Source organism: Lagopus leucura, unplaced genomic scaffold, assembly GCF_019238085.1.
Source record: "Lagopus leucura isolate 7727_CA_CO unplaced genomic scaffold, USGS_WTPT01 Super-Scaffold_739, whole genome shotgun sequence".
Classification (NCBI taxonomy): Eukaryota; Metazoa; Chordata; class Aves; order Galliformes; family Phasianidae; genus Lagopus; species Lagopus leucura.
In genome coordinates this window covers 18,775,910-18,791,061 of record NW_024962255.1, presented here as the reverse complement: position 1 = coordinate 18,791,061, position 15,152 = coordinate 18,775,910, and the positions used below count along the sequence as shown (strand labels likewise).

Here is a 15,152-nt window from a genome sequence, read left to right as displayed (position 1 = left end):
CAAGAAACACAGAGCCGTACAGCTCTGAGGTAGTCCTCAATCATTACGGAGTCCATGCTCAGATATGAAGTTGTGGTGGCACAGTGTTTCTTGGTCATCCTTTTGTCAAAATTTAATTAAAATTCTGCCTATGTCATGAAATCCCAGTGCACTTCTCACAAGTAGGGACATACTGTAAATTCATGCATATTGTTTATCCTCAGCTTCTTAATCTTCAATCGTGTTTGTTTCTGAATTGCTATGTGTAGTACTAAAAATATTTTTGCCCCTTGTCACTTTAGTGACTGGAAAATACTGCAGTGGTGTACTTCCAGAGGAGCTGTTACTTCTGTTTGACTGGGGTTTTGAAATTCTTGAATGACATGTGTACTGAGAAGTCTCAGAAGTCTCAGTGTTACTTTCCTAGCTTGCAGGCTCTCCAAGCCACTTTTTTACTGCTGTATATAATATAATATTGCAGAACACTTTGGAATTACTTTTCTTCTTGAAAGTCAGGATTCCATCTACACCTCTGGCTGTCCAAAAACAAAAGAGAAAGTCAGAATCTGACATATCTTTACAGTTACTAGTATATTATGCTGCAGTTTAGTACTGTCCTAGAGACTTGTTCTTTCTAATGCTTTCGTTTCCATTTTTTTGTCCCTCAGTCTACTCCCCCTTTCTACAAAGTAAAAGAGATGACTGTACCAACTGCTGTATGGACTGGTGGACAGGATTTGCTGGCAGACCCAAAGGATGTTGCCATGCTGCTCACTCAGATCACAAACTTGGTTTACCACAAACACATTCCAGAATGGGAACACTTGGATTTCATCTGGGGCCTTGATGCACCTCACCGCATGTATAATGAAATGATTAACATGATGAGGAAGTATTCGTAAACCAGTGTTGTATTTCAGAGTATTAGTTCACCAGAAATCCACTTTTCTGGAGCATTTGATTTTCTGGCAATAATGCTACATTGCTTATTTATGTTATGTTTTTAAAATGCCGGGAATGACTACTGAATAGGATTCACATTTGATTTTTTTTTCTCAGTGTTATTTTTCCCTCTTGCAAAAATCCTCATTCTAACCTGCTGATTTTGCACACAGTGGCACAAGATCAAAAAACAAGCAGTGTAACTTTGCACACATATCATGTGTATAGATTTAGTTATGTCTGAAAGACAAAATAGTCCACTGAGCACCAGAGAACTTGAGAATTTAGAAGTGTTTTGCTCTGTGTGAAATGCTGCCAGTTCTTACTACATTGCCACTTCTGAGTACCTGTCAGAAGTACTCCTTGTATTGCAGTGACCCCATTTGATGCTGGTACTTCAAAAAGCACTTAGTGACTTCCTGTTGTGTTATTTTAGCCATTATTCAGAAGCTAGCTACATCAGGTGATTTTCTTTTTCAATATTGCCAAGAATTGTCTTGAAGTCATAGAAGATCACCACTGTCGATTGGAAATCAAGAAAAATGCACTAATCAAACAGCATCACTGAAACTTTCCATGTTCCACATAATAGCTATGGATAAGGATTGTTACTTGCCCTTGCTAAATCCTGGAACAGAAGAAGCAGTTAGAGGGAATAAAAGAAATACCACTTTTATCTTTGTGAATAGGTTGTGACTTACTCGGAGAATGATGTAAAACATTTGTGTTTTATTTGCACTGACCGCTAGAAAACCTTCCTTTCCCCCTGCCGCTACACTTCTGGTCAGGGAAGAGCCAATGTATTAATTCTATATGTTGAACAACTTAGTTTGCATGGACTCTTCCATCCGCTGCTTTGGAAGTCTGTTTACTTTTTAGCTGGTTGTATGGTGCTTGCCGCCATTGTGTTCAGGAACTGTAAAGCACGGTGGTGAAGCCTGGCAGTATTTACATCAATTTCCATTTGTCTGTTTCCACTTTATAATGGGGCTAAGCCCCCATTCAGTGGGGGTAGAGAATTCACATTTGCTTTAGAGGCCTGACTTTGGAGCTACAGTTGTCTCTGGTATAGGTGCCTTGCTCTTTCCGTTGACTGTGCAGAGAACTTTGGCTCCTCTGAATTTCATGCCTAATGGAGATGAACAATCTCCGGAGTCAGTTACCTCAGTCCAGATGGTAATTTCTGTGCCATAGTTGGAGTTTGTTCCAGATCTCTGTAATCCTAAGAGAAGGAACTGCCTTTTGTATATGGCATAGAAAACAGTACACTTTAAACTGAGGCAGCCTCTTCTTCTTTTTTTTTTTTTTAATTGGAAAAAGGAAACCACACAAGAAGTTGTGTAAGCCATAAATTAGTGTTTGTTTTGTTGTTTGTTTTTTTTTTTTTTACTCCTAATTCAGTCTCAGGGAGTCCTCAGGCTTTGTTTAAGGAAAAAAGTGGTTTGTGGTATTTCAGTTGTGATTCCTAGCAGGACCTTTAAGTTTGCTTTGTATTTGTAGCAGCTACATTTGCTTCACAATGATGTGCTGGAAGGAAGACTGTAGGAATCCCAATTGACTAACTCTGCAGCTGTGATAGTATGATGGCAAAAGCCATGTGTGTTACATTCATTAAACTTGAGATATTTCAATAAATGTGAGAGACCTGCTCAGAGTTTGGAGTGATGTGATCTGTTTGACTTCTTGTTTCATGTATGCTTGTGAACCTTTGTGGCAGAGAATGCAGAGAGCCAAGTCTATTCTCACAGCTGTTCATCCATAAAATAAGTACAATATAAAAGTACAACTTCCATTTTACTTTTGTCATCAGAAAGGCTTTGCCTAAAAGTAAAGGGCCATTCATATTGTTTCAGAAGATTTTTCTGAGACTTCTAGGTAAGGTACAAACTATAAATAACTGCTCAACTACTTAGTCATTCTCTAAGCCTGTAGGTTAAGAGTTTCTTTCAAAATACTGACGTGGTGAAAAGCTTCTTGTGTTACATTCTTAAACCTTGGGTAATTAGATTGCTTAACTGAGTGTCTGGTAATCTCATAAATAGCATGTAACCACATTATACAACAGGGAAATAATATTTTTCTTGGTGAATTTGACGTGAATGCCCAGCATCAGTAATAAATAAGCTCAGGCCATACCTTTCTGTCCATCCTGAACGCAATAGATGTGCAGTCAGGATAGCAGGGTGTTTTGCCAGCTTTGTTACCTGTTAGAATTCCTGTGTGTCTGGAAATAAAACCAGAATAATGAAAGCTTTAAACAAGGCCATTCTGGACCTCCTCTCCTTTGCTGGAGCAGGGATGTCTGTGGAAATTGGGAGCTGCTGTGCTGTCCCTGGCCTGCTAGTTACAAGCATTTCATAAGACAAAGTTGGAGAGGCATTGTCAATGGAAAGAGACATGCAAGATAACACATCTGAATGTGATGGAGAAGAGCAAGATTTTTGATCTAGTAAGGAGCAATACTGAATGCTGCATTTTTTGAAGCAGATCTTACGTACTTGATGCCTGTTCTATAGACCATTTTTCTCTTACAGTGATGTTGAAGATTGGCTGAAAGATAAGCTTCAAATAATACAAAAGCTGACAGAGAGCATAGGACACCTTCCACTGACATTTGGCAATGTGAGCCAACTACGGCAGGGAGCTGGAGACAGCGGTCCCTGTGCAGCTCATGGATTGTCAGACTCACTGACCTGTCTGTATGTGAGCAGCACGCACCATCCTGGGCTGCCGCTCCCGATCTGCAGCACAGATGGGCACACAGGGGTTGGAACGCTGGTACGGAAATACTCAGATTCAGAAAACCTGCTCGTTCTGTTAAGAAAACTAGGCTGAGCTGAAGAGTTTCATCCAAACAGGAGAGAAATGAGTGCAGGAGAGGTCTTCAAGTGTGCAGCACACCAGGGAGCCCGGTGTTGGGGGGCTGCAGGAAGTAGTGGCTCTTGTCCCTTCTCTAGATTCACCTCCAGGATTTGACTCTCAATATACCAAAACATGAAGAGTCTACAAATTGAAAAAGACGTAAATATGCGAAGCCCTTTTTTTTCCACTCAACCTCCAGCCGCATCTGTGACAAAAATCTGCGCCTCCCAACTTCGTGAAGTCGCCAACCCCTGCCCAGAGCTCTGCTGTTCCAGGAGTGCTTCCACAGGCAGGAGCCTCTCCAGCCGGCAGCCCCTGACGGAAGGCTCCGCAGGGTGGCGCCGTTGTGCAGCGCGGCCGCCGCAGCCCTCATAGGGCCGAGCAGAACCGGGCGGCCGTCCCGGTCCGGGGGCGGCGGGCGGGAGGGCAGCGGGCGGGGCGGGCTCCTCGCACCGGGCTCCTGCAGCAAGGTGAGTCCATGTGCGAAGGCTTCAGTTTCACTGCGATTCCAGCTTGATTAGTTGTTTTTAAAGCGAGAAAAGGGACAGCCTTTAGCATCGTTTGCTGCGGCTACTCGCCTGCTCCCCTGTCACTGTCCTAAGTTTTCCTCTCCGCTCTGCAGCACCCGCCTGTGCCAGTGGGCTCGGCTGCACCGGGCTGTGCCTCAGCTCTGGTACAGCAACCATCTGTCTGCCCAGAGAGTGGGAGGCCGGCGGGAGGGAGAAAGGGTTTTGCCTCTGCTGCTGTGAGATTGGTTTCAGCATGCACATACCAGTTTCCCTTCTTCCTAACTTTTCCTTGCTTTCATAACCACTTGTTTGTGTTCTGCTATTTACCTCACTGCAGGGCCTGGGGTGGGTGCCTGTGTCTTGTGCTCATGTGGAATCTATTTAAGACCCTTTGCGGGGCCTCATTCCAAGCTATGTGCCCTTCAACCTAACTCCAGAGCAGCAGTCTTGGCTTTTTAAGAGACTCGTTTAGAGTCCTGTAACACATGGGGAAGCTGAGCGAAAAAAGCCAGGGCTGTATTCTTGAATTAAGTACAGAATGGATTTGTGTATGCTTTGTCTTTGCTTTGCTTTGTGTTGACAAGAAAACCTAAGTCAGAGGAAGGAAAATATGCAAAATAAGTGCTTTTTGATGGCAAAGCGAAGGAACTTGAAATCGGTTTCTGGAGAAGAAGAATTTGCTGCCTCTGGTGCGTGGCGATTCGCTTTCCTGAGCCTGAATTAATTCCCAGCAGGGTGCAACTTGACAGCAGAGTTCATCCTCCTGAGCGCCAGCAGATGGGGCACAGCGGCGGTGGCTTTGTCTGCCTCGGAGCTGCAGGTTGCCTCTGAGGTAAGCTGTGCTTGCAGCCCTCAGCTCGTTTATGCTTTATGTTACAGGATGTACTAGCAGTAAGGCTGCAAAGTTCTGTTATTGTTCCTTAAGGGATTTAAGAATATTTTCCTATGACATAACCTGCAGGCAAAATGCCAAAGTTTTAGCTGATAGACGTAATTGGTCCTACAGCTTCATGAGAATTCATATAGCCATTAATAATTAGTTGGAACACTGTCTTTAGGGCAGTTAATCCGTTTCCCTCAATCTCCCTTTTGACAGATTTGGAATATATTATGGAGAAGAATCAGTCCTTGCATAAATCTAATAAAATGGAGAATCATATATTGCGTCTGGGGGCTTAATTTCTGATTGTAACTACATAAATAAACAGAAAGCATCTCAGAAGAAAATGTTGCGTCTTACACATTGATTGAGTTATAAATGCATTTTTCATGTTCTTACTGTGAAATGGAGGTCAGTTTAAAACATACTTTCAGGACTGAAACAAATCTCTTGGATATAGGTCCTCATCCATCAGATTGGAATGTCTCACAGAGCTTTAGTTTCCCTACACTCAACAACCTGAATTAATTGAATTCAACAGCACAATCTCATGGCAGCAGAAAATCTGAATCTATTTCTAAAACGTGTGTGCAACAGATAAAGTTTTTGAAGTCTGTACCAGAGCTGTCTCCAACATAAAACTTCTGATTGACAGAATAATAGCACAAGTGATAGTAACATTACTGTTTCAGCAAACTGGAAGTCTAAGGAGGGAGCAAAATTTGTGTTTACTTTAGAGCAGAATCTCTTGAAGACGAAATAGCCGAAGCTGAAGACAAACTTAAGGATTAAGAAACATCCATGCATAGATCAGAAAAGTTCACTGCTAACTCATTATTCTTAATTATTAAGAAATGAGGAAACTCTCATTTACACCTGTAAAGATTTAAAATCATCTGAACAAGCTACTAAAGTCATCCAGGAAGCTGAGCTCATTTCCAATATTAGAATAAATGCTGTGTCTACAAAAGAGGTGAGTTCATAGGAAGCCGATGGCAAATTGTTTCCCTAAGTATTCAAAGGTTTGTTTGCCATTTTCAAGAAGCACAAAAGAAGTGATCTTGTAGCGTTGAATCAAGAACTCTTGTTTTTTATCACTGAAATACTTTCAGCAAATTAGAAATGCTGAGATTCAAATTTGCTAGCTTTTTCTGCTCAGTGCTTGTCTGTGATCAAAAGAAGATTCTTTAGAGGACACTGGTCTAACCAGTGAATCTTTTATTTACATTAAGTTGTGATGCTTAGGTGAAGAATCGTATCCTTGTACCATACTTGGTACAATGATGAATTCCATATCATATCCCTCAAAAGTATTGGTATACATCTTAATCATCCTGTGGCCAGCAGGCACAGGGAGGTGATTTTCCCCCTCTACTCCGCTCTTGTGAGGCCCCATCTGAAATACTGTGTCCAAGTGCGGAGCCTGCAGTACAAGAAAGACAGGGAGCTGTTGGAGAGGGTCCAGAGGAGGACCATGAAGATGATCAGGGGACTGGAGCACCACCCCTATGAAGACAGGCTGAGGGAGCTGGGCTTGTTTAGCCTGGAGAAAAGAAGGCTGCGGGGTGACCTCATTGCAGCATTTCAGTACCTAAAGGGAGCCTACAGAGGGGAGGGGAATCAACTATTTGAAAGGGTTGATATGTGTAGGACGAGGGGAAATGGTTTTAAGTTGAGGTTGGACATCAGGGGGAAATTCTTTACCTGGAGAGTGGTGAGGTACTGGAACAGGCTGCCCAGAGAGGATGTGGATGCCCCGTCCTTGGAGGTGTTCAAGGCCAGGTTGGATGGGGCCCTGGGCAGCCTGGTTTAGCATTAAACGTGGAGGTTGGTGGTCCTGCAAGTGGCAGGGGGTTGGAGATTCATGATCCTTGAGGTCCCTTCCAAACCTGGCCATTCTGTGATTCTGTGATTCTGTGAAACCTTACAAGATCTACACTGTGCTTCCAGTCTGAATGTAGTACCTATAATTTAGCTCCACTAACCACCAAACATCCATGGGTCAGACCTGGAGATTAGGTACATATACATCTTTGTAGCAGTCACAGAAAAAAATAAAAAATAGACTATGTTTCCTCACTTATAAAGGCAAAAGGATAGCAAAGGCTGATATAATGAGTAAAAGACAGCAGTCTTTCAAGTGTGTGCAGTAAGTGGAGTGGAAAATATTCTTACCCCCTTCCACTGTTAGAGAATTCTATGTTTCAATTTATTTTTCCTACTATGCAAGTCTTTTGTGGAGCTCCAGTGATTACCTGACCAGTTAATTCTGTCCTGATTGTAATGCATTACACCACTTCTATACAGGAAGGGAACTTCCTCCTTAAAGCCAAGCTAAATAAGGAGTTTCTGGGCGGAGTTGTCTTCTGAGCAGCCTAGATAAAAGCTTACCAGGATTTACAGAGCCTCAGACTGCAATCAGCATGAACTGCAGCGTGCCGGACAGACTGCTGCTCAGCTGCACCATGGAGAGACAGCTGGATAGGCTGTGCCTCCAGTTTCTTTGGGACTTTGTCAGAGCACAAGAGACATTAATCAAGTCACCGTTTTTTCCAGTGTTGTTTTCTTTTACAGCGTACATGGCTTTCTGTCTTCCTTATATTGCACTGGATTTTTTAAGCACTAGATTGCCAGATTTGAGAAAATACAAAATCCAGCCACAGAGCTATCCAACTCTTGGAATGATGGTGCCTTGCTTTATTCAGAGTGTGTATCATCATGTTGTGTGGATTTTCCCAGTGACATTTCTTCACTGGTACTGGAAACCAACGAATCTACCGGTGATAGCTCCAGAGCTGCCTCAGGTTCTGCTGCAAGTAGGAGTTTGCCTGCTTCTGTTTGATTTCGAATATTTCTTGTGGCATTTGCTTCATCACAGAGTGCCTTGGCTCTACAAGAACATCCACAAGGTGCATCACAAGCACGTATCGACATTTGCTCTTACTACGCAGTATTCCAGCGTGTGGGAACTGCTGTCACTGGGATTATTTGCTGCCATCAATCCATTCCTCCTTGGATGCCATCCTTTGACAGAAATGATTTTCTTCCTTGTCAACATCTGGTTGTCAGTGGAGGACCATTCAGGATATGACCTTCCGTGGTCAACTCACCGACTTGTGCCTTTCGGTTGGTTTGGAGGAGCACCACATCATGATCTCCATCATCTGAAATTCAAGTCAAACTATGCTCCTTACTTCACCCACTGGGACAGACTCTTTGGGACATACACAGAGTCACATCCTAATTAAGAATATTTGCCTATTTGCCTGTGGATGAATTTTTGTTGATAAACTATACTGGGACATTAATTTTTCAAAGCTATACAGAAGATTGTATATTTGAAGCTACTTATAAAGTCTATGGCTATTTATAACAAATCCTTTTAATATATATATTTGTTTGTATACTTGGAACTTCCTATGTTAAATGACTGCAAAAGGGATAGTAAATATCTGTTACTTGAGTTTGTTTGTGTAAAAGTGTAAAGAGATGTTCTCTCTTCTTTCTAGCTTTCATAAAGCATTTATTGTTTTACTGTATGATGTTTATACATACACCAGAAAAAATGATTTTACTGCTATAAGATGGTCTGTGATGTGAACAGAGAAGGTACATGGTGTGGATTTTGTGGAGTTGAACCTGCCGGGTCATGTTAATCCACACTGATGTTGTGAAAAAAGGCTGCCAGGCAATCAATATTAGTTTGCTGACTGTGCAATAATTTTGACATTTGTGTTTTAAATCTTGATGTTCCTTCTGTTTTTAAATAAATACAGTCCTTCCTTTAAAATTGTTACGTTTCAGGTTATTCATTCTTCTGTTCATATTAGGAACGTATGTGACTCCTTTTTCATAGGTGTAGTTTAATTCAGTTTTAGAGGTAGGGTTTTCTCCTTAAAATATTGTTAATTTATTTCAAAAGTGAACCAAATACTTTTTTTTCTTCAGAATTATATATGGTTAAATAAATTTTGATTTGGGAGAAACAGAATATTGATAATGCATTTTAAAAGTCAGGGTGAAATTTCTTTATTACATCTTGGGGAAGCTTGAATTATTTTCACTAAACTTACAGTGTGAGAGCAGAACATTAAGCAGCCCCTTAATGAACAGTAACATTCCCAGTGTCAATCCTTCACAAACACACCAATTAATTAGCACTAGCATGTAAAAGCCTTACAAGGAATAGAAAGAGAGCTTCTGCAGAGTAAGGGATATTTCATTTAGATTTCAGGGGAGTACAATCAGAACTTGGAGGATCCTAAAGCACAGATTGACATGGCTGCATGTTGATGGAGGAACAGTTCTATGTAAAATAGTAGCCATGAAGTCTCACAAGACTCCCACAGAAAAAAGGACCCACATGAAGATATAAGTAAATCTTCAGTGCTTCCTTCAGCAGAACCCACATGGGTTTCCCATGTCTGCTGTATGCCATTTTAATGCTAATAACCTATCCTGTGTTGCTAATAAACTGCTCAGGAAAGTGATAGGAAAAGAGAAAGTGCAAATAACATAGAGAATGTGTACTGAATGCCTATGCATCATCACCCACAAATGTATCTGTTGTTCTGGTCAGTCCAGAAGGTTTTGTGGCCTTGTAGAGGCTATTTGTCCAGTAGAGTGAAGAGCATTTAGTAATTCCCACTCTGTGAATATTTAGGGGGAGCAGTACTTTTGGACACTGCATCTTTTAGATAACATGAAATAACGTTGATGAACTTCTTAAATAGTATGAAATGCTGCAGTCATTACTTCATAACTGTCTTAACTCTCTGGATATCACAGAAGTGCAACACTTTTTTTCAGTGGTAAAAGCATGACACAAAATAGCATCCTGAGAACAAAAATGGAGACTGAAAATGATTACAGAACTGGAATTTTGTTATGAGTTTATTCAGCTGAAGGAACAAATTCCAAATCTTTCTGATTATTATAATTTTAAGTATTTTGGGGTGTGCTACAAAGAAAAGTAAATTGGCTTTTTTTTTTTTCTTTTTTCTTTTCCAAATGCAGGAGGCAAAATGCAGTCTCTGATTTCTTTGAGCTGCTTAGCCATCTTGAGGCCATTTTGAGGTATCCCAAAGTTACCCTCTCAGTTCTAGAAATCCCATCTAACTCAGATCAGCAAATACTGAACATCTGGTGTGGATGCTCTGTGGTTTTAATGGGTTATGCCATATAATATAAGCATATATGTAACTGTGCACTTTAATAGCCTGTTTTATGTACCATTGACTCTCTAAGCAAAGTAAAGGCTGAATTTGTTATGTCTCTATAAGAAGCTAAGAGTAAATGCCACAAGAAGAGTTGTAGCTGTACTCATAGGCATTATTGTGCTTTTTATTTGTGCCTGTAAAGCTTAGCAGTTGGTATAACAAATACTTTAACAGTAGAGAAGGAGTCTTAATCACCTGCAGGCAAAACAGGGATTGCAATTATTACGTCAAGAGAGAGAGTCACATTCAGAACTGACAGCAGGAAGGAGTATCAAAATGACAATGCAAAGAGACGATCCTCTTCATGAGAGTTCCACCTTCTCCTTTGCTCTTTACATCCCAACTGTTTGCATGACTTCACAAAGATGCCAAGAATGCATTTCCTCAAATATGGAAATTTTCCCCAGGCTGTATCAATACTGAACTTCTTGCCAATCAGATCTGGAATCTTGTTTTAAAGGCTTGTTATTGCATGAGCTTGGAATAAAAATAAAATAATTGTCATATGAAAATTTTCCAAGTATGGCTTATTTACATTCTGCGTTACAAATCTGTGTCATCATGAGATGTTCTTAACATACCTTGTCCCTATTTCTTCAATGCTTTGTAGGTAATACAAGCTTTAAATCTCAAGAGGTTGAAATAGTTTGTTGAAATAGTCTGTGGGCATTTTGAAGCACATTCTCCAACAGTGCACTATAATATAACTGTAGATGTATATATGAGAAAAAATTCTGAGCAGAAGACCCAGGCAAACATGTAACCTCAGGCTTATGCAATTTAATGAAAAGCAAAATAGAAACAAAAACATATACTGGAGACAAAAAGACAAAACAAATAGAAATTGTTTTTTTATTCTGTTTTTGTTGAAAATTCAGCATATTCTTTTTCACCGAGTGTGAGAGCATAACAAGTTTTATGTCTTGATGACTGGGATTTTAAAACAGGATTTTACAGATGTTACTTCCTATATTTCCATTTCCCCACAGTCTTACCGCAAGTTTTCACCAGGCAAATGGAACAGTGTAACATTGCCTTGTAAGAGTTTATGTCACACAACCAAAACCAACTTTCCATCTTCTGTTCCAAAATTCTCCTAGCTTCCTTCCTCATTATAACATGGTGTGATGTGCCACGGACTTCCTACCTAATCTGCTGGAAGCTTAGCTGTCTCTTGTGATTTATTAGCAGATAGTGGATGTTTGCACAGATCTTCCAAGCTGTAAAATGCAAATGAACTGCATTTAAGACTCTGGGCTCGTGTGCTGGGCTTTCTATGTGCCAGTGTGCACAAATGTTTAGGCTGGTCCTGCACTGCTCAGTATAACCCAACCCGAAAGTTATTTGTCACACAGTCTGGAGTTGTGTTTATTGTAACATTTTCCTTATTAAAAAAACAACCAGACTGTTGATTTCCAGAAATTCGAATGTGTTTCTAATTTGTGGAAATTTGAAGTGGCTTAGGACACACACACACACACGCACACACACACACACCAAACACAACTAATAAAAGCATTCCAGAATTTTAAAGGAGTCAGAATTCATATAGAGAGGCTTTTAGCTGTGAAAAATAATGCTGAGCTTTTTTCTTTTTCTTTTTTTTTTTTTTAAATTTTAAGATTCTTTTAAATCTTTCTTTTCAGACTTTCTTGTTTTTAAAAAAGACTTGAAGCTTACTAGTCACCTCATCACCTGAACTGTACAGCTTGCCATAATCAAGGCTATAGATGTGTATAGAGCAGGGAAAGGAGAGAAAGGACAAATCCAGCAACCTGTAACAGGTAATTCCACCTTTGATCTGCACACATTCAAATATACCTTTGTATTGTCAGCTAGAACATTAAGTTAAAAAACAAACAACTGAGCATTAAGATGCCAGGTTTTACTTATGGAAAACCAAGACAAGATGGGTGACTGGTGTCCGTTTTTATTTCAGTGTAAGGAGTGAAAGCATAGTCTCCAACAGATACACAATTTAGAGAGCTGTGGAAAAATAGATAACCAGAACTTCTAGGAAGAGTTTAAATAGTATATACTTTCATTTGCCTTCGGAACTGAATAGCTAGCAGTATGGGGAGGTTTGATAGCCCAGAGTCTAGGATGAGCTATTGAAAATCTGTTTTTAAGCTGATATGATATGAAAATCAAAGTGATATGAAAAAGTACTGCTAAGAACCATATTGATGTAAAGCTGTTCATATACTTTTTCAGAATTTACAGAAGCTGTAGACTACAATCTTAAGAAAAAACATAGTTGGGTAATTACAGTGTCCCTTTAAGTGATTATTTTAAAAACTTCTGGAATTACTCTGACTCAACAGTTTGTCAAGCTAGCCAGAAAAAAAAAAAAATTAAAAAAATGGGAATGACATAGATGCATAGGATTGGAGCAATTAAACACTATGTGTATGCTCTGCTGATGGCAGAGCTTATAAAACCTGCAATCTCAGAGGTGGCCTTATCAGCTGCTTACAGAGAGAGCAAATGATTACCAGCTGCCTTCCCTCCCTGATGTATTCAGTGCCTTCTGCACTGCTGTTCTCTTTCTCTGGTGCTCCTAAACACTTCTCAGCTGTTGATGGCCTCCTTTCAGGAAGCTGATTGAGTACTGCCAGCTGGATTGCCAGTTTTGCAGTGTTTCTTCACTTAGGCAGTCAGATGACTGTTCCCTCGTGCCTGGAAAAAGCCAGCAGTTGAGAACAAACTAAATATACTGCATACACAAGCCTGCTTGTGTGTAGGGGCTTATACCTCACAGCCTGTTCTGAAACCCGTCTCTATAGTCCAGCACTTGCCTCTTTCCTTTTGTGCTCAGCTCCACGCAGGTTGACCTGCAGTTCAGGTAATTTTCTGTGCTAAGAGCCTCCTGCATTGAGACCATTTTAAGGCAGTTTTCCCCTCCTTAGCCCTAGTCTTGTGAGATCATGGTTTGTGTATATGCTAGTTGAAATGGCCTTAACTCGTGTAAGTATGTGGATGGTAGTGGCTCAAATGCTTCTGTTTGTGGTCTCTCCAGAGTATGAGTGTTAGGTCCTCTTGTGAGGACTTTGAACAGATGCCTCAGGCTTGATCGTGCCACATCCAACCTGGCCTTGAGCCCCTCTAGGGATGGGAAACCCACAGTCTCTCTGGACAACGTGTTGCAGTGCCTCACCATCCTGTCATTCTGGTATGGTCAGTCCTAACATGACTGTACTCAGGAAAGCTTGAGGAAGAATAATGGCTGTGGTGGAGAGGAAAGCCAAGGAGTGTTTAATGCCTGGCTCCATGGTGTTGACTGGGTCCAGCCCCTGTTCCTCTGCTCCCATAGCTGTAGTCTGCCCTGGTCTTGACAGCACTCAGTTCTTCTTGCAGCTTGCTTGTGGGAATCACTTCTTCCATTGGCAGCCTTTCTGCCCTCCTGGCCTCTCTCTGTGCTGGGTAGTTTGGGCACAATTGCTAGCAGGTGACTAACTAGGGGGCAATTAAAGTATGTAGAGTATGTAGCAACCCTCTTCTGGAAGTGCCACACCAATACTTAATTGCTGTATTTGCTTCCTGACAAGGCCACTTCCCCAGGGCCTGCTGCTCCGGTTTCTTTGCATCATGAAATTAATTGTGCAGGTTAGTCCACATGCTACATACAACTTCTGCTTTTCTCTTGCACTTTTTTTATGACTCAGACTGGTTCCTTGAGTAGCTGGACCATTTCTTAGAAGAAGAGCTTTTATTTTCCTCTGTATGTGACACAGCAGAATATCACTGCTTTCCTCTGAAAGCTGATGTACACAGTTCACTTTCTTTGTCATAACAAAAAAGCAAAGTTCTTTATCCATGGAAACGGCTAATTTTCTACATTTCTTTTGCCTACAGAGCACCAGTTTATTGTTTCATAGCTGATCTCTCAAGGCTCTTAATCCATAGAGTAATGGGATAAATTAGTACACACATACCAGCTTCAGGACTGTTTCTAGAAGTTAGCCATGCTGACAGAAGTGGGTTTCTTGGTACCTGTGCCTTCCTGGGGGCTGCACTGAAGTTTTAAACCAAGAGATACATAAGCTTTTATGTATTTTATGAAAACTGTATTCTTGTCTTTGTTATCAGGATTTGATCAAAACTTTCTCAATGTAAGCATCTAAATTTGACTTAGCTATCACTGATCCTTTCAGATACCTGAAAAGCTGATGTGTGTTACCTACAAAGCACTAATATCCAAACAAGATGAGTAATAATGAGGCATTATTTATTTCCCAATGCTGTTATGATACATCTTGGTTATTTAATGTAGGTGCAGTGCCTACTGAGGAATAAAATTTCATTGTGCAAGGTTTCTCTGAGAGCTGTTGATTCATATGTGCCACGATTTACAATACTTCTGCCTTCTAATATAAAAATTGCTCACAGGTGCATAGGAAAATACTAATATAGGAACCAAAGAAAGGTTTGATCTTAAGTCATGTTCAGTCTAATGACCTTTGCCAATAGCTTCTGGGAATAATTGGATTTTAATTCCTCTTGAACAGGAATTCCAGGATGAGATTATTAAAAATGGATGTGTTGCAGTTCCAGTGATTGTCCAGCAATATGTGAGGTAGTCTCGGGTAGTTTGTATGTATATCCATTATATATATATATATAACTATGGTATATAAGATACGATATGAGAAGTATGGAGATGATAGTAAATCAGAGTTGTGGCTGGTGGTTTCACAGAGGTAAACCTCTGCACACCTCGAAGAACCAAGAGGGAGCACTAGTTGGGAGAATGGGGCATAT

The 15,152-nt window shown here is 40.6% G+C and overlaps 2 protein-coding genes across 2 annotated transcripts in view; both read left to right on the top strand.

The window, feature by feature from the left end:
• The window catches only part of LIPA (lipase A, lysosomal acid type), a 14,309-nt gene extending 11,734 nt beyond the window's left edge, over nt 1–2,575 (top strand). Inside the window, exon 9 of the mRNA XM_042863282.1 lies at nt 648–2,575. Coding sequence (XP_042719216.1) covers nt 648–881 — 234 coding nt within the window. The 3' untranslated portion in view covers nt 882–2,575. The remainder of the gene's footprint in view (nt 1–647) is intronic.
• A 1,916-nt stretch (nt 2,576–4,491) lies between these two features.
• Nucleotides 4,492–8,962, top strand: CH25H (cholesterol 25-hydroxylase). The gene is made up of 2 exons (XM_042863150.1): nt 4,492–5,124; nt 7,480–8,962. The coding sequence occupies exon 2, from the start codon at nt 7,596–7,598 to the stop codon at nt 8,418–8,420; it is 825 nt and encodes a 274-aa protein (XP_042719084.1). The 5' UTR covers nt 4,492–5,124; nt 7,480–7,595; the 3' UTR covers nt 8,421–8,962.
• The last annotated feature ends 6,190 nt before the right edge of the window (nt 8,963–15,152 follow it).